At 51.7% G+C, this 23,019-nt stretch overlaps 1 protein-coding gene across 1 annotated transcript in view; it reads right to left on the bottom strand.

Annotated features, from left to right (window-relative positions):
* Positions 1 to 15,320, bottom strand: part of ABHD15 (abhydrolase domain containing 15) — a 190,958-nt gene extending 175,638 nt beyond the window's left edge. The window contains exon 1 of the mRNA XM_086955100.1: positions 14,368 to 15,320. Coding sequence (XP_086811226.1) covers positions 14,368 to 15,233 — 866 coding nt within the window. The 5' untranslated portion in view covers positions 15,234 to 15,320. The remainder of the gene's footprint in view (positions 1 to 14,367) is intronic.
* Positions 15,321 to 23,019: the final 7,699 nt, after the last annotated feature.

Genomic DNA, 23,019 nt, shown 5'->3' with positions numbered 1-23,019 from the left:
AAGTCTGTAGTACGAGACAATGGACCAACTTCTAGGGAAACTGGCTTTGACACTTCGTTAACAATAGGCTTTCCTGAAAATCCAAGGGAAACATTCTGTGAGAGGGGTGCCCCTGGAACCTTGTCATGACTGATGGTAGTTCTGCTCGCCCCTGTGTCAATCAAAAATGTTCTGTCTCTCCCTAATACCTGATTATGTACATAGGGACCCTCTTGATTTACAGGAACCTCGATAAGGGGCAAGCCAACCTCCCTCTCTAGGCTGTTTCATGAGTACTGTTGATAATCGGGGTAATCTGACTGTGCATACTGGTACATTTGTTGCGTGACATGTTGTGTGACAGCAATGGGTTGTGGCTGGGGTACAGCTACTGCCTGTTGTGCATTCTGTGGAGGTTGCGTGTTCTGTGGACTATGTTGTGGAACATGTTCTTGTCTAGGTGGACGCGGTCTTTCTTTCGTCCTGCCTGTAGCGATATTGTATTTTAGAACGGCACATTTGTTTATATAGTGACCTGGCTGCTTACAATAATTGCAGTTCCCTTTAACAGGAGCTGCAGAATGACCTGGCGGTGCCATACCCTTCTTCTGACCGTCAGCTGGGACAGACTGAGCAACTAGTACTTTCATTTTCGTGTCTTTAATACGTCTCTGTTCGTGTTCGTGTTCCTCTCTAATTCGATTCTGGTGGTACTGTAACATTTGTAACATTTGGGAAGGGGTATTAGCTTGCCATGTACTCTCAACCTTCAGTACTCTGTTTTTAACTTGTGGTAAGGAATTCTCTACTAATTTGGTCACAAAAAGATGTGGATACGATTCACTACTAGTTTTCAGGCCGCTATTAATAATGAAACATTTCTCGAATCTGGAATAAAAATCACTAGTGTCTTCGTCTTGTTTCTGTTTGCAGGCTGAGATTGCATCCCAGTCTTCCTTTTTTGTAGATAGTAATCTTGGTAAAACTTGTATTAACAACTCGGGTAATGCTTTGGCTTTTTCCCCAAGACCAGTACCAGGGACTCGTGTATTTTCTACGTTTTCTAATACTGCCCAATCAATCTTTTTCTCTCCCACTTCCCATTCTTTTTCTTTAAGTTTTTCGTAAATGCCGGCTGGCAACAGTACCTTTAACATTTTAAGGATATCGGGATACGTATACTCCCCCATGAGGAGCATGTCTTTTAATTCACGGTGGAACCCTGCTGGATCTTTATCATGACAGGGCACTAATTTTTTCATTTCCAATAATTCCATTTTGGTCAAGGGTGTGTATACGAATACTCGTTGAAGCTCACCCCCTTCCATCCGGACGGGATGAACTTCTCGTAAAGGATTCTGTCTGTCTATATAGAATGTTTTCCTTACTGGAGGTGGAACAGGAATGAAATGTGGAGTCAGGAAAGTTCTGTATTTATGGCGCTGTTCTAGGATGATATTAATTAAATCGGTACCTAGGCCTCTCCATCTACCTAGGAGTAACTCTTCCAATATATTATATAGGGGACCTGGATCAGAATGCTGACTTTCATACAGTGTAATGAGGTGTTGGATCATGTACATACCAGCTAGTCGCTGTTCGTCTGGGGAAAGATTCAAAAACGTTTGCGCTACTGAGTCATCTTTATATACGCTAGTATTGCCAGCCCATTGGACTGCTGACCGAGCTAGTTCCTGTTCATGCATGGTACTAAGTTCACTGTAACCTATTCGTTGTTTCAGTACTTTATCAGTGGCTTGGAATAAATGCTCAAGAGAACATTGTTCTGGTATGGGAGAAAGAAAACGTTTCTTGCATTCTGGGCGTATGGGTCTGTCAAAAGGTCTTGCCCTACCTACATACGCTATTGTATTTGGGGCTTCAGTTTCTATATCTTCGTCCTCTGAGACTTCTTCCTCCGCTGTCTCAGCTTCTCTCGCTGCTTTTTCCCTTGCGTGTATGTCTAGAATTTCTTTACGAATCTTTCTGTACATGGATTCTATACAACCTTGTTTACTATGTTTACCATCAGCTATGTTGTCACTCCATTTTATCAGGACTTTCATCTCTTCTTTGTTTTTACCTGGCTGATCTTGTTCCCTTATCAAACAATTTATCAAAAACTGTAAGATCATATTTTGCGTCTCCACCTTGTTGTGTGCCATGGCCTCGTGAATACTTTCTAGTCTTTCCCCGTTCTGATAAAATGATATATGTTATCTAAATGTTCTCTCATATCTGGAAAAATAGTCAAATAGTTTGTAACCCGTCGTAAACGTATTGAATATAGTATCATCTGGTCTTCGCCTGGTACTGGATCATATCTGCAATCAGTGAGGTACTGTTTAAGGGCTGCGTATGTAGTTACTTTTGGCGTGCATTGTAATGCTGCTTCTCTGAGTGTGGTTCGTTTTATTTGAGGCGGGGTGATAGGGGGACCTCCTACTGCTCCTCCTGAAGTGTGATCGTCAACCATTACTGGCTGTGCTGTCGCTGGTGGCGGTGTAGGCGGTAGAGTAGGTGTAGGTAATGTAGATTGGCCCTGGGTTGCAGGCGGATTAAACGGATTGCTAGGACCAGTGGCCGGAGCAGTGGCAGGTGAGACAGTGGGGGAGAAACAATGGGGGAACTCGTGTCCTGAACAGGGTGTTGAGCGTTATTATTAGTAGGTGGTACACGTGCATTAGCATACTCTGGAGCAACGTCATCTAAATAGGAAGAAAGGAAAATGTCCGCTGCGGTCTGTTTATGACGGAGTTTAGTCGGGACCAATGGTGGCGGCAAGTTACGGGGTACTTCCGGGGTCGCCTTGGGTAGGCCCTCGGCGAGAACAGGATACAGACCTGTAATAAGGGCATTTCTTTGTCTGTCTAATTGTTCTACTTTGACTCGTTCACCTTCTTTTAGTAGCTCTCTTTCTTTAGCTTTTTCTGATTCTTCTCTACTTTTCTCTGCTTTCCTAATTTCTTTCTCTGTTCTTCTATGCGCTTCTTTACGCCACAATTCTATGGCATCTTTCTGGGATTGTCTGGCTTTCTTTTTCCATAGTGCTTCTTCTACTCTCATGATGCATTCAGCATCCCATGTCCCTGAGACAGGCCATCTATATTTCTCTTCCAGATCTTTTGTATAATCAACCCATAAGTCTAAGTACAGTATGGCATCTAAGCCATGCTTATGGTACATAAAATGTCCGGGAGTGTCCCTAGGCGGGACGGGAACTGCTTCTTCGAGTATCCCTTTCCTAGTTCCTATCTGACGTAATTTCGAGAACAGCGGCATTTTTGAACTGACTTGAACGTGAACACAATAAACACAGTAATGAATTGCAAACAATCATTCATACCACGACATTAAACACATTAAAACATTTCAGACTGATACTACCTGATACATAGAAAAACATAAACTCTAAAAATCTCGGGAAACAATACTAGAATACTGAATCACTAGATGCACTGCTAAAACAGTACAGACATACCGGTCCCATAAAGGGACACATCGTACCGTATCCACCTAAGTGAACACGTCTGGACCGGGTCTGTGTACCCAGACCCGTCTTGACCGGGCACAAATTAATGAACCCGTCTAGATGCGTTCCCAACAACGGTACTCACCGGGAAGCAAAACTGAAGGCCTCGGAAACTGGACTGGACTGGACTGCTACGGCGTCTACGCATGCGCTTCGGAACAGGTGGGCCTCCGGATACCTCGGACCTTGCTCTCTCGGCTTGGGCTCTGGTCGGGACTCTCTGCATTCCTCACCGCCTCGTCTGGATGCCGGACAGCAGTCTCCGTCTCCTCCGTGGGCCTGAGGGAGTTAGCAGGAAAACCCGCTGGTGTGCACAGGAGTCCGTCACGGCTGTAGAAGGGGTCAGGGGCCTGCGTACATCGCCGGCGCGTGATGAAGGGGAGGGGTCTCTATTCGGGTGCCAGATTTATGTGGTAAATAAAATTACCGAGATTATTTTTCTATACATTAAATGACAATAAGGATAGCTCAATCAAATGGGAGGCAGAGTCCGTGGTATCTGAGTCATACGGGCTTTAATTAAGTATCTCGAGAAACTGGACATCGGGTTCCATCACCACTAAGGTTCAGGAAGGGATATTCAACATTTTATTAACATCACACATTATATATAGTAAAACAGTATAATTGAAATGAATACAGTAGGCGTAACAAGTGAAAAGAGAAAAGATAAGAACACATGGGCGTAAAAGAAGGCGTGTACAGGGGCGTACACGGAGGTGTGTACTGGAAACGTCACAGAAGTGTCATAGGTGGGTGGATGCATAGAGAGATTCTGCAGGGTCATCAGAAACCTTTACCCTGTGTGCGTGCGCAACTGAGCATGACGTGTAACTGGGGAGAGCTGGGGGGCTTGACTTTTAGCACTAGTAGAGGAAACTGGTGTCTGGGATGTCAAAACAACCTGCACCTATAACATATCTGGTATCTCGTGTTTAGGGGATGTATTATCTGAAGTAAAAGGTCTCTCGGGCAGAGGCCGTTCAATACGGAATGCTAGTGCGTGCATACGTGTCTTGGTGCAATGCGCGGGGGCCATGGGCCTACCATGGTAACGGGTGCAGTAAATTACTTGTAAGGAGACAGGAAGACAGGGCCCTTTGCTCTGCGGCCGGGAATATGTTTACCTATTTCACTAGACTGGAATGTGTTTTTGCGGAGGCTGAGCAGATAACTGTAGGCAAAATACTGTCTTGGCAGGCAGGCCAGGCATACCTAAACTGCAGCTTTCAGAGACAGAAGAGACTCGGAGCCTCAATTAAGGGCCTGGCTCGACTGAGCCAGAAAAACGTGAAGAACGTGTGCTTTGCGATATTTAAAAGTGCACCATGTAAAGACGTTGGCACCATAGGCCTAAAAGCCAAATTAACGTGGTTTTCTTGGAGGACTGAATAACTGACATGTTAACGTTGGAAGCAAATGCATATGCGTCTTCATGGCAGGCACGGGAAGGGAAATACATGACATACATGGAACATGGGTGCATGGATAGGGTGCGAGTGGGGGACACATTGATTACCTAAAAATTTCTATTAGCTCAGGACGGCGCTAGAACTTTTGGTCCCTGGTGTGTCGGGCACTGCAGAGACTCTCTATCAAGTTTGTGGTTGAGGCGCACGTCCCCTGGGCAGAGATTATCGGGACCGGGTGAGGTCCAGGCCTGCCCGTGTAGCTGCGACATAGACACCTAAGATGGCGGCTGAAGGTGGAGCGGCCATCACGGGGCAGAGCCGGGAGGATTCGGCCACGCTATCTCAGGTTGGCGAGGCCTCCCCGCCGATGATGGACCAGGAGCAGAGACTGAATCGGCGCCTGGATGCTATTCTGGATGCCATCACCTCGACCAAGGAGGCATTGCAGCAGGACATTGTGCAGGTCGCTACGGGGCTGGGGCTCCTACGAGCGGATCATGCCAAGTTGTCGGATAAGGTTAAGGACCCTGAACAGCTGCTGTTGGACCTGAAACCGGCGGTGGTGACCGCGGAACATAAGATAACAGACATTCTGGCCCGGCCGGACTCGTTGGAGCAGCGTGCGGAGGATGCTGAAAGCCGCAATAGGCGGAACAACGTGCGGGTCGTAGGCCTGCCGGAAAGAATTGAAGGGGAGGATGCGGTGGCCTATATGGAGGACTGGTTCCGGACAGTGGTGGCGCCGGAGGGACTCACTCCCTTCTTTACGTTGGAGCGGGCACACAGGGTGCCGGCGCGCCCACCAGCTCTGGGCCGCCCCCCCCAGACCGATGGTGGTGAAGCTCCTTCATTACAAAGATCGGGACCTCCTCATCCAGAAAGCTCGGGCCTCGGGCCCGTATGAGGTGGAGAACAGCCGAGTCACGATCTTCCCGGACTATACTCAGGCGGTCCAGAAGAATAGGGCATCCTTCTTAGCGGTGAAAAAGGAGCTGCGGGAGGAGGGCATCCAGTATTCCTTGCTCTTCCCGGCCAAGCTGCGGATAATCCTGGATGGGACCACTCATTTCTTTCAAACTCCGGACGAAGTATGGTTGTGGCTGGAATCATACCGAGCTGGTACGGACAGGAATAGCAAGAGTCAGCGTGCGAGGCCTAAACCGCCTCTGGTCCGAAAATCTCAGAGGATTCGCTCCCGCACTAAGCTTCAGCGAGAGAAACGAGAGGCTCAAATGGCTGCGGACAAAAGAGAGGCGCTGGCAGCGACGGCGGCCATTACGAGATCACAGCGGGAGAGTGACTTGGCGGCTACGGACTCTGGGGAAGACGGTGGCAGGACTGGAGAGGAATTTTCGGAGGCGGAGAGCTTGAAGGGGCCGGTGGTCACCCCCCAAACGTCTGATGAGATTTTTCATGGCTGATTCTTCTATGGGACTTGGGACACTGTTTCTGGTAGGGTGGCATCCTGTTGGCGCTGGGTGGGTCGCCTGGTAGGGTGCAGCACCAGCATTGCGGGATGGAAGGCGCGGGGTGCGGGCTCCGCCTGCCCGGGGTCGGCGGTAACTCACCCCCTCAGGGCCCTTAAGGCCTTCTGTGGTGGCGACCACAGGTTAGTTGGATGTGTGTGTTGTTTGAGGTTTGGATCGGGGCTCACACTGAGTTTGTAGGCTCTGTCCTGGGGAGTGGGGTTTGGGGAGTTTTTCTTATGGTTTGTTTTGGGGAGGGCAACCTCTGTGATGTGGGCATTGAATGGCTATACCTGAACTGGATTGCTCAATGTTGGTATGGGGACGTTACCTAACTTGAAATGCCTAACGTGGAATGTCCGAGGACTGCGAACTATGGTCAAACACCACAAAGTGCACGCTTACTTGGTGCGGCGGGGACTTCAGGTTGCCATGCTGCAGGAGACTCATCTAACGAAACAGGAATGCATCGCACTACAGAAGAGGTGGCGGGGTCAGGTCTTTGGCACTACTTACTCTGCGTTTGCTAGAGGGGTACTGATATGGGTGCGGGCGGGATACCGTTCCAGGTGTTGAATCAATTGGTGGATCCTGAGGGCAGATATGTGGCGGTGGAGGGGAGGTTGTATGGCCGGGATGTGGTTTTCAGCTGCATATACGCTCCAAATGTTGATCAGGCCCACTTCTTTGAGGGTCTATCTGGCTCCTTGGCCTCTTTCTTAGCGGGGCCTCTGATACTGGGGGGGGGACTTCAATTCGATCACAGATGTGGCCTTAGACAGATCCCACCCGCCACTCGTTGATTCCCCTGTACGTAAGTTAGCCGCACACAGGAAGGATTGGCAGGAAAGATGGGGATTGTTGGATGTGTGGAGGGAACAGCACCGGGATAGCAGGGACTATTCTTTTTTTTCAGCCCTCCACGCCTTGCATGTTAGGATTGACTCTGTACTATGCAGCGGGTCCTTAGCCCCATTGGTCTCCCATACGGAGTATCTAGCCAGGACCATATCGGATCATAATCCTCTGTTGGTGCATGTCCAATGGCAGAGAGCGCGCTCCGCGATTCCAACATGGCGGCTCAGGCCCGACACCCTGGAGGACTCGGTGTTCAGTGAAGCAGTCCATCGGGGCATAGATCAGTATTTTGGTGAGAATGAGGGGACAGCTTCTTGTAGATCCACTGAATGGGACGCGATGAAAGTGGTGGTGAGAGGAGTATGCTTGGGGAGGTTCTCGAATGCTCGAATGTCGGTGTTGAATGCGCTTGCCAGTGCGGAGGAGAAATTGAGGGATTTGGAGCGGCGTAGGCCGAACCGACCGGATCTACAGACCCGGCTACTGGAAGCTAAGGAGGTGGTGGCCACCGAAACAGAACGGCTACGGAGCTATGACTACAGACAATATGCCATTAGAGCGCATGCTGAGAGAGATAAGGTGGGCACGTTACTGGCTAGACTCGCTAATCCTGAGCTCAGAGGCTGCCCGGTCTTGAGCATCAAAAATGATCTGGGGGAGACGGTCTACTCCCAAACGGCGGTACTGGAGTGCTTTAGGGCCTACTACGCTGAGTTGTACGAGAGTCAGTCAGGAGTGGAGGTGTGCGAAATAGCGGAATATCTGGAGTCAGTGCAACTTCCGGTGCTTGATGACGACGATGCTAAGGACTTAGGTGGACCTGTCACGCTGGCCGAGATTAGGGCAGCCATTAAACATATGGCGAGGAATAAAACACCCGGGGTGGATGGCCTGCCAATAGAATTTTACCAGAAGTATGCTGATAGCCTGGCGCCCAGACTACTGGTGGTATACGAGGAGGCTCATAGGCTGGGGGGTCTGCCCGGATCGATGAGGGAGGCATTGATAGTACAGTTGCTAAAACCCGGCAGGGAAGCGACTGATGTGAGGTCTTACAGGCCCCTTTCCATGCTGACGGTGGACTATAAGATACTGAGCCGGATCTTGGCCACCAGGTTGGCCCCACATATGACCAGCCTGGTGCACAGGGACCAAGCGGGGTTTATCCCCACGAGGAGTACGGCATTAAATATTCGCCGTCTGATAGGGATACTGGATGGCACAGTAAATACGGACGGTACCCAGGCGGTGTTGTCTGTGGACATTGAGAAAGCTTTTGATAGTTTGGAATGGGTCTATCTGGATGAAGTCCTAGTGAGGTTCGGCATTGGTGAAGGGTTCCGCAGATGGACGAAGGTGTTGTATTCCTCGGCGACGGCGCGAGTACGACTGGGCAATCTGGTGTCAGCGGCTTATCCTGTTGGTAGGGGGACGAGACAGGGGTGCTCCCTTTCCCCTCTTCTGTTTGCACTGGCGATGGAACCATTGGCGGTACGAGCCAGGTCAGGAGACATGTACGCAGGGATTGCAAGAGGTGGGCAGTTGCACTACATATCATTGTACGCGGACGATCTACTACTGTACATGGAGGATACGGAACGGGCTCTGGAAGGGGCGATGGAGATGTTGTCTGAGTTTGGCCGGTTGTCGGGCCTCAGGGTAAACTGGACGAAGACGTGTGTCTTCCCGCTTAGAGCGAACACGCCCTGCCCCGCCCGTGATATAGGGGTGGTCTGGGAGCCATCTTGCTTCACTTATCTGGGAGTCCGTATCTACCACGAGGTCGCGGACTTATTAGAGGGCAATATTGGGTGGTGCGTACGGGCGCTGAGAGGTTGCATGTCTTTCTGGGCGTCCCTCCCCCTGTCGGTGTTGGGTAGGGTGGCTCTGCTGAAGATGGTGGCGCTTCCGCGGCTCTTGTACTATTTTCGCACGCTGCCCATTTGGATTCCCCAGAGGGTCTTCAGGGATCTGCGGACGATGATCATTGGCTTCCTTTGGGGGCACGGCTGCCGTAGAGTGGCATTAGACACGTTGCTCCATCCTAAGCTCGAGGGGGGGATGGCCGTTCCGGACTTTGAGTTGTATTATTTGGCCGCGCAGCTTCAGGTTCTCACACAGCATGTGGCTAGGGTGTTTAGAGGGCCGGAACACGAACGAGAGCAGGGGATACAGCGCCATGTCTTGGCCTATATCATTATGCAGCAGAAGCTGGAGTTGCGAGGCCTTACTATGGAGGAGCGGACGCTCAGGTTATGCTGGCAGAGGAGCCTGAGAAGGGCGAAGGCGGCCCGGCCGTATGCCCCGGAGATACCGATAGGCATGCTGACTGCGCTGCCGCATGGGGGCGACTGGTCCCCATTATTGGAGTGGGAGGAGCTGGGATTGCAAGTGGTGGGGGACTTGTACATTGATGGAGCGTTGGTGCCCTTCCAAACGCTACAAGAACAGTTTGGGCTGCCAGAGGGGAGCTTCCTCTTGCATGCAGCTGTGGTGGCGGCCATGCAAAAGCATTGGAGAGAGGGGCTCATTGAACCGGGCACGACTATGGCTTGCCAGTATGTAGTGATGGCCGCCGGCACCTTTAAAGCGGTGACCTGCCTCCATAATAAGATGTTGCATGAGGGGTTGGAGCCGCTCCTGGGCCTGAAAGCGAAATGGGAGGTGAGCATAGGCAGGCCCATTCCGGACACGGTGTGGGGTCATATCCTTAAGCGCACGTGGAAGGGCACGAGGAACGCGCGCTTTCAGCAGGTGCACTTTTATGTTTTGCATAGGGCCTACTTGACGCCGGAGAAGATCAAACGATACTTTCAGGTACAGGAGGCGCGGTGTCCGAGGTGCATGGCGTTGGAGGCGGATCTGGATCATCTGTTATGGGGCTGCCCGAAACTGGAGGCCTACTGGGAGGAGGTTGGGGGACTCCTCAATGCAGTGACCGACAGGGAGGTGGAGTTTGACATGGCGGCGTGCTTGTTGCTCTGGTTCCCACACACAAAAAACACTAAGGTGACAAGCAAATTTATTGACCTGGGGCTGATACTGGCGCAGAGGGAGATCACCTGGCACTGGAAGTCCAGGGAGGGGCCGTCGGTGAGGAGGTGGACAAATGAATTGCTGAGGTGGTCTGAATGCGAGAGTGTGCTCCGTATGAGACAAGCAGTTAAGCTTGACAACGAAAAAAGCCTGGAATCAGCGCGGGCGTGGGAGTTGATAGTGCAGGCTCTGCGTGATTCTCTGGTGGACGATGAGGAATGAATGGATGGAGCATGAGGACTCTGCGAGGCTCACGAGTGTGGAGGTATAAGTAGACCTGTAGCGGGACCCATACCGGAATCAGGGGCACGGTACACATCATCAGCGGTTGCTGGGGGGGAGGGCACGGGTGTTGTTCTAGGACTGTTGAGGGGTGGGTTGGACACCGGGATCTAGGTTGGGAGCGGAGGTACTACCGGGCCTGTGACTGCCTTGAGGTTTGTGGAACATGGACAGATGGCGGAGCAGGGGCAGAGGCACGTGGCACTGTCGTGACAGGGCCCCACAGAGTCTGGGGGGCGGGATTGCAGTATCGCCATGAGACCGGGCTGTTAGCTTATGATGGACGGTGTTGGGGTTGGGTTAAGGGTTGGTGGGGTAAAATGCAGATACATGAAGAGATTTCGGCCATTGTCCCTCAGGGATGCACACTGAGATGTCTTGCTGGTAATCTGGAACATTATGCCGCCCGGCCCCCGGGATACGGGCTGAATGGCTGTGTATACACTATGTTATTCGAACTATGCAGGGGGACACCTTGAGTGTGCTGGTTGATCTATTGTATGCAATGGTTTCTAATTCTGCAATAAAAACAAATTTAAAAAAAAAAGTGTATGGCAACTGTGCTTAGTAGGAAGCATGTTTTTTTAATGACACATGCTTACAACAATATTTGTTTAAAAAAATAACGATTGTACCAGGTTACCATAACCGTACTTGTTAGCTTTACCAATGCTTGTTTTTGATGTAGAGGTAACACGCTTTTAGATTATTTTTTTCATACCTCTTGCACCGGACATAGAGATGGCCATAAATAATTCTTCTGATACTTTCGAGAGGTGTACCTAAGAGGAAAGTCTATTCCCTCTTTATGGTGCTCTTATAGAATGTAGCCTACCTAAAGCCTAGAGGTGACCCAATACTCCTAATTGGAAACCCGTGACGATGGTTCCCATGTAATATATATTAGGGGAGTTTGCCATAGATTCAACAAAACAAGTAATGATTGTTATACTTAATTTAATAAAAATAAGAATGCAAACTGAGTGCACTGCGTGAAAAAACACAACCTTTTTGGTACTTTTGAAACTAGTAAAAGACATGGGGATGATCAGTTCATTTGTATATTTATTTTGATTTTAGCATGTTTGGCATCACATTCAGTTTTCAGCAGGTAAGGGAAGCGAGGCCCAGAGATCCTGTAACTTAAACGAGAGGGGGACTCGGGAGTCCATACAAGAGCATTTAACCATCGCTACACAGCTCTTGAAAGTATTACACCCCACATTGTCCTCTAGTAAGTAACATGCAGTAGAGTGTAAAATTCCTGTATCTTTCAGGACAACTCCTGTGTGGTAGATGTTGGGTGTAAATTCGGACATGCATACACTGGTCTTGTTTACCAGGAATGCAGCCTTATCCGAGTACAAATATTAACTCACTCTGGTACAAAGTGCAGGGGAGAGTTGGAAGAGACACCTGTCTTAAAAGGCAAACAGTGAAGCAAGATCAGAACAAGCTCAACTACTGCTTCAGTTCAGGCCTAGGAACTACAACGGCCCTATATAAGTGCATTATGATGGCTTTTCTTTTTGTGATGGGCTAGTACACTGCATTCATCTTCTGACTCTAGGAGATTGGGGCGGTGGTAGGGTGCAGCACAAATAGGTGCTGGAGATTCAACATTGCAGGAGGAGGCATGCAGGTGTCATGGAGAACATTAGGTCTCTTCAGTGGCTCCCGCTTCAGCCGGAGGGGTTGGATGGCTGTCAGGGCTCTTTTCAGCTCAGCTTGAAGCAGCCTCCCTTTGCCCTCCTGTGAAAGTGCCTGGCACATGGATAGGCATTGTTTCGCACTTGGGATCCACATGCAGCTTAGGGTGCACGACCAGAAAGTTTGGGGGCTTCTGTACTGTGACAAACATTTCAAGGTGCTTTGGTCCCACGGATGTGCTTTGTATGATGCTCAGGACATAGGAGACCACATGAGTTGCATGTGGCACACTGAGAGACGTTGTAACCACAGCGAAGACCTTGGAGGACATGGACACTGTATCAGGTTCTTGGGGCGCATGGAAAGAGCATGTAACATGGGCAAACAGGGTGAGGAACTCACTCTGCCATAATGGCCTGGGCAAGCCATACATATTAACCTCAATACGCTGCACTATGCACACTGGCTCACACACACAGCAATGCCGCCCTCCCTCCTCTAAAGTCATCCGTCACCCAGCGGCATGGGTCATCAGGTGTATGAAGATATTCAAACATGTCCCCCCCAGGCTAAAGGAGCTAATATGGCTCCTCTTGCAGGACTGGATCCTCTTCCAAACAAAATGCATCACATACGAGGCCCTCTACCTAGACCCAACCTACCTGGCAAACAAACTTTGCTTATATGGAGAGCAATGCCGTATGAGGAGCACTGACGCCCAGACAGGAGATGAAACTCTCCAAGAAGAAGGAAACCAGAAGACATGCCTTTATGGCACATGATTGCAAAAAAAATAAAAATAAATACCAATAACAATTGTGCTAGCTTGACATGACAAGACCTATTGACTTCACCAGTGCTTGTTTTAAAAAAAATCTGTGCAGGTAGCACGTTTTTAGATTATTTTGTTCATGCCTCTTGCACAGGGCATGCCCTTTCGCTTTTAACAGGCTCTCCTGCATTTACTACAAATGAGTTTGAACTTGGAAGAGAATGCATTCCAGAGGGGACATTCTGCCAGGGGACAAAACCACTTGCAAGGGTGGTTGAAGTTAAGGAGACCAACAGCAAAACACAAAAATAATGAAGTGACTTTTTGGTGTGTGCAATCCGAGCTGACATTATTTTATTTTATAAACACGGCGAGGGGGAGATGTTTACTGAGGGGTAATTCAGACACGGGAGGTCACTTTAATGATGAAACAACAACAGCAGTTTGTAGCTGTTCGTATGACCTTAAAATGTATTTAAAATAAGCCAAGCCGAGCTTTTTGGGGCGTTGGGAGGATTTGAAGCAGGCTTGGGTCCTTTTGCTCAGGGCAGTGGTGGCCTTGCGGATTTCATTCTTTTCGTTACCATATGTGGTTGTCTTGCAGCTTGTCACTTTTGCATTCATCAGCATGAAAGTAGGATAACCTTCGGCTGTGTGGAACCCCCCTCCAAAGCGTGGGTGGAATTTGATTCGCCTCAGGTGCCCTTTAAATTAAAACAGTGGGCGCACCAATCTGGCCATACATTGTCCTCGGTTGTAGTTAATTTATGGGAGATGCCCCAGAATGTTAATGGGTTATGCATCAGCGTGGTGTCCCTGCACTCAGCATCTTATCCCCATCCTTCAGACTGGTACCAGAATAACTTCTTGCTAACATGTATGCCCCCACCAGTGCATCAATGGGGCCTTGATTTGCAGAACATTGATCTATTACCCTGTACTTTCACCAAGCTCCAGCCTGCTTTTATTTTGGATCCGATATAAACTCATCTACCAATGGTGGTGGAGCGGCCCCAGGACCTTGAGGGGCCCTTTGAGCCCTAATAACCCGCTGTATTTGACTATCTCAGTAGCAAGCAGTCAAAGGGGCAGGGGCTTACTGCAAAATGACGCCCCCACCCCTCTTGCAGAATGGGACGGGGTCCCTGAGTCTCTCCTATCTCACAGATATTTATGGACCTTTGGCTGAATGGGGTCCCCTAGAACGGTTGGGTCTCCACAGGAGGGTTGGGGCCCTCTGCACCGTAGAAGCTTGCGTAACCCTTCTGCAAATGGCGATTTTCCTTGCTTGCACCTGAGCTCACAGCATCCTTGCTACATGCACTACTGCTCGTTTCCCCACAGATCGAGGCTCGTGTCTCTCTCTGCCCATGCACATACCTGGAGAGGCTCATCTTTTGCTGGATCACGAGGGCCCACCTGTACAGCCAGGGCAGTCCGGCCTCAAACCACTCCTGGCACCGGAGGACAGGCGAGATGCAGGCGGCGGCGGTCAGGTAGCTGGACGAGCCGCACTCTCCCAGGTAGGAGAGCAGGAGGCCAGACCCCAGGCCTTCACTCATGGCAAAGAGCGCGGAGCTCGGGTGCCTGTACCGGATGTACGCCACCGCCTCGGTCAGGTCTGCCGGGTCCCCGAACTGTTGGAGCTTCAGAGTGGTCAGCGGGCATCCATTCTGCCCCCTTCTGTTGAAGATCACGGGGTAAAACCCTTGCTCCAGGGCTTGCAGGCAAAAATCCTGCACGTTCCTTGTGATTTTCCCAAAGGCGTAGGGGATGACGAGCAGGACCGGAGGGGAAGTGACGCTGTTGGTCGCCCTCCGGTGTTTCAAAGTGGTACAAGGCCCCACCACCCAATCCAGTGCAACAATCCCCCCATCCGGCAGCTGCAGGTGGTCCCTGGCGGACTCCAGCCGCCGGTCCCCGGGCAGAAGCAGGTGGTAAATGGTCTGGACGTGCGCCCACTTCCTCCAGAGCCAGCAGGCCACGTCGGGGCCGGAGAACCGTCGGAGCACCTTCAGTAGGCAGTTGGCCAGAGCGGAGGGCTTGCAGATCAGCCTGCAGCCGCAGGGGAAGCCCTCGTTGTCATGGATGAACACGTCTCCATCCTCGCCCTCACCAGCCTCGTGCTTCAACGTGCCTGAGCCGAACAGGCCGCAGAGAATGCCTCTCCCGACGCAGAGCAGCTTGACCACCCATCTCTGAAGCGTTAGCAGAAGGCGCCAGGCGGCCCAGCTCCCCCCTGGCATCGTGGGCTCCTCCTTGGACCTTGGCAGAGGCGGGACTGCCGCCTAGACTGCTCCATGCAGGTTTCATCAACACAATCCTTTTCTTTCTCTGCTACTTAGCAAATAATTTATTTGTTCTAGGGCTCCGCTCCCTGACCATTGGGCGCAGGGTTGTGAGAGGTTTAACTGTCTCCATGCCAAAATCACTGTGGGCAGCATTCCCATTTGAACCGAGGTGCCTGGAATATCTGAACAATGACAGAGCAAGGGCCCTCGCGCAGCACGTTCACAGTGTTGACGTTTGCTTTAACTTTCAGCAGCTAAACTGGCTCCTAAATCTAGAGTCATTGCCAAGGCGCTGGTCTTGAATGATTGTACACAAAAAAAACATTTACCTCCTTTTACAGCGGATCCTCCCAGCAAAAATCATGCCCCAGATAAACCTCAACCAATGGAGTAGATATACAATTCAAATACCCTCTCACTTAGCACCATGTATCCAGGCCACCGAGGTAGGGAACTGAGGGCAGGGCCCCTAAGGGCTTCAGGGGTCTTCTCGTCCTAAGAAAATTAAAATTAAAGAACCAAATGGTGCATTTTACAACATAATTTGTTGAAGAAGTCGACCAAAAGCGATCTATATTCACTTCTGTAAGGAAACTCATTACATAATTTTGCAGTACGCCTTACTGCTAGGGATGGGCTACCCTGGGCATGTGGGGGTTTGGAGTGACTTCCTTACATTCTTCAGGCTTTTCATCTTTCTTTCTTCGCTACTTTGACTTTTCCCAATCTCTTTACTTTTTGCTACATTAAAATTCTCCTCCCTACTCTCCCTGTTTACCCTTGTCTCTTTCTGTCCAGATCTCATCATTTCTGTTGCTTGTCTCCATCGCTTTCCCTTGCCAGCTCTCCTCCCATTCCCGTCTTTGCCATGGCGCTCCTGTGCAGTTATGTATGCGCTCCTGTCCTCAGACTGGAGGAGGAGGCCCACGAAGCAGTAGATAGACCTTTCGTTTGGCCCAGCTTGCCGGCCATCGTGTCCAGTAGCAGCCCCCGCTAGAGCTGCAGAATTGGGGGATGCACTATGCCACTAACTACAACCATGCTGCTGGGAAGCCCCAAATACATGTAAACTCACTGTAGGTTGACCCGTCAGAGCAGTGTCTCTTGCTGTGGAGCTCATTCCTACCACCTAGGCTGTGGGACCCACTCTAACCACTAAGGCTGTGGGACCCACTCTCACCGCTAAGACTTTGGGACCCACTCTCCCAGCTAAGGCTGTGGGACCCACTCTCACCGCCAAGGCTGTGGGACCCACTTTCACCGCCAAGGCTTTGGGACCCACTCTCCCCGCTTAGGCTGTGGGACCCACTCTCACCGCCAAGGCTTTGGGACCCACTCTCACCACTTAGGCTTTGGGACCCACTCTCACCACTTAGGCTGTGGGACCCACTCTCACCACCAAGGCTTTGGGATCCACTCTCACCACTTAGGCTGTGGGACCCACTCTCACCGCCAAGGCTTTGGGACCCACTCTCACCCCTTCGGCTGTGAGACTGACTCTCACCACCTAGGCTGTGGGACCGACTCTCACTGTTCTGGCTGTGGGGCTGACTCTCGCTGCTCTGGCTGTGGGACCCACTCTCACTGCCCTGGCTGTGGGACCCACTCTCACTGCCTAGGCTGTGGGACCCACTCTCACCGCCTAGGCTGTGGGACCCACTCTCACCGCTCTGGCTGTGGGACCCACTCTCACCGCCTAGGCTGTGGGACACACTCTCACCGCCTAGGCTGTGGGACCCACATTCACCGCTCGGGCTGTGGGACCCACTCTCACTTTCAAGGCTTTGGGACCCACTCTCACTGCCTAGGCTGTGGGACCCACTCTCACCACTTAGACTGTGGTACCCACTCTCACTGCCAAGGCTTTGGGACCCACTCTCACCGCCTAGGCTTTGGGACCCACTCTTACCACTTAGGCTGTGGGACCCACTCTCACCGCCAAGGATTTGGGACTCACTCTCACTGCCTAGGCTGTGGGACCCACTCTCACTGCCAAGGCTTTGAGACCCACTCTCACCGCCTAGGCTTTGGGACCCACTCTCACTACTTAGGCTGTGGGACCCACTCTAACCGCTAAGGCTTTGGGACCCACTCTCACCACTTAGGCTGTGTGACCCACTCTCACCACTTAGGCTGTGGGACCCACTCTCACTACTTAGGCTGTGGGACCCACTCTAACCGCCAAGGCTTTGGGACCCACTCTCACTACTTAGGCTGTGGGACCCACTCTCACTGCCAAGGCTTTGGGACCCACTCTCACCGCCTAGGCTTTGGGACCCACTCTCACTACTTAGGCTGTGGGACCCACTCTAACCGCCAAGGCTTTGGGACCCACTCTCACCACTTAGGCTGTGGGACCCACTCTCACCACTTAGGCTGTGGGACCCACTCTCACTACTTAGGCTGTGGGACCCACTCTCACCGCCTAGGCTTTGGGACCCACTCTCACTACTTAGGCTGTGGGACCCACTCTAACCGCCAAGGCTTTGGGACCCACTCTCACCACTTAGGCTTTGGGACCCACTCTAACTACTTAGGCTGTGGGACTCACTCTCACCGCCAAGGCTTTGGGACCCACTCTCACCACTTAGGCTGTGGGACCCACTCTCACCACTTAGGCTGTGGGACCCACTCTCACCGCCAAGGCTTTGGGATCCACTCTCACCACTTAGGCTGTGGGACCCACTCTCACCGCCTAGGCTTTGGGACCCACTCTCACTACTTAGGCTGTGGGACCCACTCTAACCGCCAAGGCTTTGGGACCCACTCTCACCACTTAGGCTGTGGGACCCACTCTCACCACTTAGGCTGTGGGACCCACTCTCACTACTTAGGCTGTGGGACCCACTCTCACCGCCTAGGCTTTGGGACCCACTCTCACTACTTAGGCTGTGGGACCCACTCTAACCGCCAAGGCTTTGGGACCCACTCTCACCACTTAGGCTTTGGGACCCACTCTCACTACTTAGGCTGTGGGACTCACTCTCACCGCCAAGGCTTTGGGACCCACTCTCACCACTTAGGCTGTGGGACCCACTCTCACCACTTAGGCTGCGGGACCCACTCTCACCGCCAAGGCTTTGGGATCCACTCTCACCACTTAGGCTGTGGGACCCACTCTCACCGCCAAGGCTTTGGGACCCACTCTCACCCCTTCGGCTGTGGGACTGACTCTCACCACCTAGGCTGTGGGACCGACTCTCACTGTTCTGGCTGTAGGGCTGACTCTCGCTGCTCTGGTTGTGGGACCCACTCTCACTGCCTAGGCTGTTGGACCCACTCTCACTGCCTAGGCTGTGGGACCCACCCTCACCGCCTAGGCTGTGGGACCCACTCTCACCGCTCTGGCTGTGGGACCCACTCTCACCGCCTAGGCTGTGGGACACACTCTCACCGCCTAGGCTGTGGGATCCACATTCACCGCTCGGGCTGTGGGACCCACTCTCACTTTCAAGGCTTTGGGACCCACTCTCACTGCCTAGGCTGTGGGACCCACTCTCACCACTTAGACTGTGGTACCCACTCTCACTGCCAAGGCTTTGGGACCAACTCTCACCGCCTAGGCTTTGGGACCCACTCTTACCACTTAGGCTGTGGGACCCACTCTCACCGCCAAGGATTTGGGACTCACTCTCACTGCCTAGGCTTTGGGACCCACTCTCACCGCCAAGGCTTTGGGACCCACTCTCACTACTTAGGCTGTGGGACCCACTCTGACCGCCAAGGCTTTGGGACTCACTCTCACTGCCTAGGCTTTGGGACCCACTCTCACCACTTAGGCTGCGGGACCCACTCTCACCGCCAAGGCTTTGGGACTAACTCTCACTGCCTAGGCTATGGGACCCACTTTCACCACTCGGGCTGTGAGACCCACTCTCACCGCCAAGGCTTTGGGACCCACTCTCACCACCTAGGCTGTGGGACTCACTCTTACCGCCTAGGCTGTGGGACCCACTCTCACCACTTAGGCTGTGGGACCCACTCTCACCGCCAAGGCTTTGGGACTCACTCTCACCGCCTAGGCTTTGGGACCCACTCTCACCACTTAGGCTGTGGGACCAACTCTCACCGCCAAGGCTTTGGGACCCACTCTCACCACTTAGGCTGTGGGACCCACTCTCACCACTTAGGCTGTGGGACCCACTCTCACCGCCTAGGCTTTGGGACCCACTCTCACCGCCTAGGCTTTGGGACCCACTCTCACTACTTAGGCTGTGGGACCCACTCTAACCGCCAAGGCTTTGGGACCCACTCTCACCACTTAGGCTTTGGGACCCACTCTCACTACTTAGGCTGTGGGACTCACTCTCACCGCCAAGGCTTTGGGACCCACTCTCACCACTTAGGCTGTGGGACCCACTCTCACCACTTAGGCTGCGGGACCCACTCTCACCGCCAAGGCTTTGGGATCCACTCTCACCACTTAGGCTGTGGGACCCACTCTCACCGCCAAGGCTTTGGGACCCACTCTCACCCCTTCGGCTGTGGGACTGACTCTCACCACCTAGGCTGTGGGACCGACTCTCACTGTTCTGGCTGTAGGGCTGACTCTCGCTGCTCTGGTTGTGGGACCCACTCTCACTGCCTAGGCTGTTGGACCCACTCTCACTGCCTAGGCTGTGGGACCCACCCTCACCGCCTAGGCTGTGGAACCCACTCTCACCGCTCTGGCTGTGGGACCCACTCTCACCGCCTAGGCTGTGGGACACACTCTCACCGCCTAGGCTGTGGGACCCACATTCACCGCTCGGGCTGTGGGACCCACTCTCACTTTCAAGGCTTTGGGACCCACTCTCACTGCCTAGGCTGTGGGACCCACTCTCACCACTTAGACTGTGGTACCCACTCTCACTGCCAAGGCTTTGGGACCAACTCTCACCGCCTAGGCTTTGGGACCCACTCTTACCACTTAGGCTGTGGGACCCACTCTCACCGCCAAGGATTTGGGACTCACTCTCACTGCCTAGGCTTTGGGACCCACTCTCACCGCCTAGGCTTTGGGACCCACTCTCACTACTTAGGCTGTGGGACCCACTCTAACCGCCAAGGCTTTGGGACTCACTCTCACTGCCTAGGCTTTGGGACCCACTCTCACCACTTAGGCTGCGGGACCCACTCTCACCGCCAAGGCTTTGGGACTAACTCTCACTGCCTAGGCTATGGGACCCACTTTCACCACTCGGGCTGTGAGACCCACTCTCACCGCCAAGGCTTTGGGACCCACTCTCACCACCTAGGCTGTGGGACTCACTCTTACCGCCTAGGCTGTGGGACCCACTCTCACCACTTAGGCTGTGGGACCCACTCTCACCGCCAAGGCTTTGGGACTCACTCTCACCGCCTAGGCTTTGGGACCCACTCTCACCACTTAGGCTGTGGGACCAACTCTCACCGCCAAGGCTTTTGGACTCACTCTCACCGCCTAGGCTATGGGACCCACTCACCACTCGGGCTGTGGGACCCACTCTCACTGCCAAGGCTGTGGGACTCACTCTCACCGCCTAGGCTGTGGGACCCACAATCACCGCCTAGGCTTTGGGACCCACTCTCACCACTTAGGCTGTGGGACCCACTCTCACCGCCAAGGCTTTGGGACCCACTTTCACCGCCTAGGCTGTGGGACTCACTCTCACCACCTAGGCTGTGGGACCCACAATCACCGCCTCGGCTTTGGGACCCACTCTCACCACTTAGGCTGTGGGACCCACTCTAACCGCCTAGGCTTTGGGACCCACTTTCACTGCTCAGGCTGTGGGGCCCACTCTCACTGCTCAGGCTGTGGGGCCCACTCTCACCGCCTGCCATCTGAGCTCCAGAAGATGTGCGGGCGGCTTTCAGGGCAGCTGGAAGTGAGAGTGCCGGGGGTGTTGCAGCAATAAGCACTGTCTCGCAGTACCGGAGGGCCACGATTGCTTGGTTATCGTTATGTAAATAGAAATCTTATATCCGGCACCCCGCTTTACAAAGGGGTCTTGGTTCCCTGCCTGGCATATAGGAAGCTGCTAAGTTCACGTTCCAACAGAAGTCAAAGCTGAAAGTTCACTGCTTCAAAGCCTCCGCTAGTGATGGGCTCACTCAATTCTAGGCACTATACAGTCTAAGGTTTTTCTTCTGAGTACAGTGGTTGTGCTCCTGTTATCTCCAAATGCTGTGGACATCCCAAAAGGTATAGCGTACATATTTTCTTCAGGGATGTTTGTTCATTTTCCAGGGTGCTACCAGGAGGCGCGTCTCTTCCCCTGCCCTTACCGCCTCTGCCTGTGTGTGGTGCTGCTTGCCTCCTGGTCACTGCATGGCACACTGCTGCAGCACAGCTGGCTGCTTTCGTTACCAGCCCTGGCCCATTGCGGTGCCTTCTGGGTCCCTTTGCCTGGAGAAGTATCTGCACCTCAGCAAACTGATGCATGTGAATTAATGGAAACACGAAAACTGAGAAACCGTATTGGAAAAAACCTAATGATGGAAAAACAAATTTAAGGAAATATAATTTTAAGGAAATAGATATAATTCGAATATTAAAGGAAACATTTTTGAAGAAAGATCATTTAAGGAAACACAATGATATTCAAAATTACATTTACTAAATAATCGAGAAGGTGAACTGCTTTGTCGGCAATCATGCAAGTAGCAATAACTTCACTCTTTACAAAGCAGGAGGCTAAACGGCAGAAATTATGCATGATTTGGCAGATAGCCATGAAGATAGCAAAGAAAGAGCGCTATTTATCCAGGTAGCTGGGCTAATAGTACAATGTACTAATGTACTATTTGACTGGCAGCCAGGCAATGGCTAAATAAAAGCAGATATTCTGTACTGATTGGACAGCAGCAGGAAAAACTAGAAATACTTTACCTGGTGTGGCAGTTGTTTAACCAGCCACCAGGACAATAGTGAGGATTTTCTTCCGTTTATTTGTCCACCCGTTAAGTAGCAGAGATTATATACTACTTAGCCAGTACACAAGCCAATAGCCCCTTCACTTTTACCCGGATACTGGCTAAATGAATGAATGAATGAAAGAATTTTTAATTAATATCGCGCTTGAATGCCCAGGGGCGTCTAGGCGCTACTGCGGAGAGAGAACTACCAAGCAAAGATTCAGTGCAAGAAAAGCCAAGTTTTTATTGCTTTTCTGAAAGAGGGAAGAGTTGTGCTGCTCTTTATGGATAACGGTAGTCTATTCCAAAGTTTGACAGTGTGGAAAAAGAAACTACTTCCTCCCCAGCGCACCCTTCTGATTTTTGATACCTGAAGAAGTTTGCTCGTGGCCGACCGAAGTGTTCTATTTGGGATATACCATAGGAGATGTTGTTTCAAATATTCTGGTCCAATCCCCTGCAGTGCTTTGAAGGTCAGACAGAGGGCCTTAAATTCAGCTCTTTTTTTCACCGGCAACCAGTGAAGATGTTTAAGGCCTTGAGATACTGACTGAAACTTAGGAAAAATAGCATCAGGTCTGTATCATTTAGCCATCGACTCTATCAATAGCATTTTTTTCTGCTATTTGTCAGGCTGTTGGACTAATAGTTCTGCATCTCTGGCATTTAAAGGACCACCAGATGGATAGTGAAGTTTCTCTGATGTGTGCTTAGCCAACAGCCAAATAATGCAGAAGTTGTGTGTGTCTGGTCATCCACTACTGGCTTAATAATACAAAATCTCTGGTATTTCCCAGTTGTTTTGTTTTTGAGTTTTATATAGCGCTTTACATCAGAACCATTTTCGTTACAGACGGACACA

The sequence above is a fragment of the Lissotriton vulgaris genome, chromosome 2_1 (genome assembly GCF_964263255.1).
Source record: "Lissotriton vulgaris chromosome 2_1, aLisVul1.2, whole genome shotgun sequence".
Classification (NCBI taxonomy): Eukaryota; Metazoa; Chordata; class Amphibia; order Caudata; family Salamandridae; genus Lissotriton; species Lissotriton vulgaris.
This window is presented reverse-complemented; position numbering and strand designations above follow the sequence as displayed.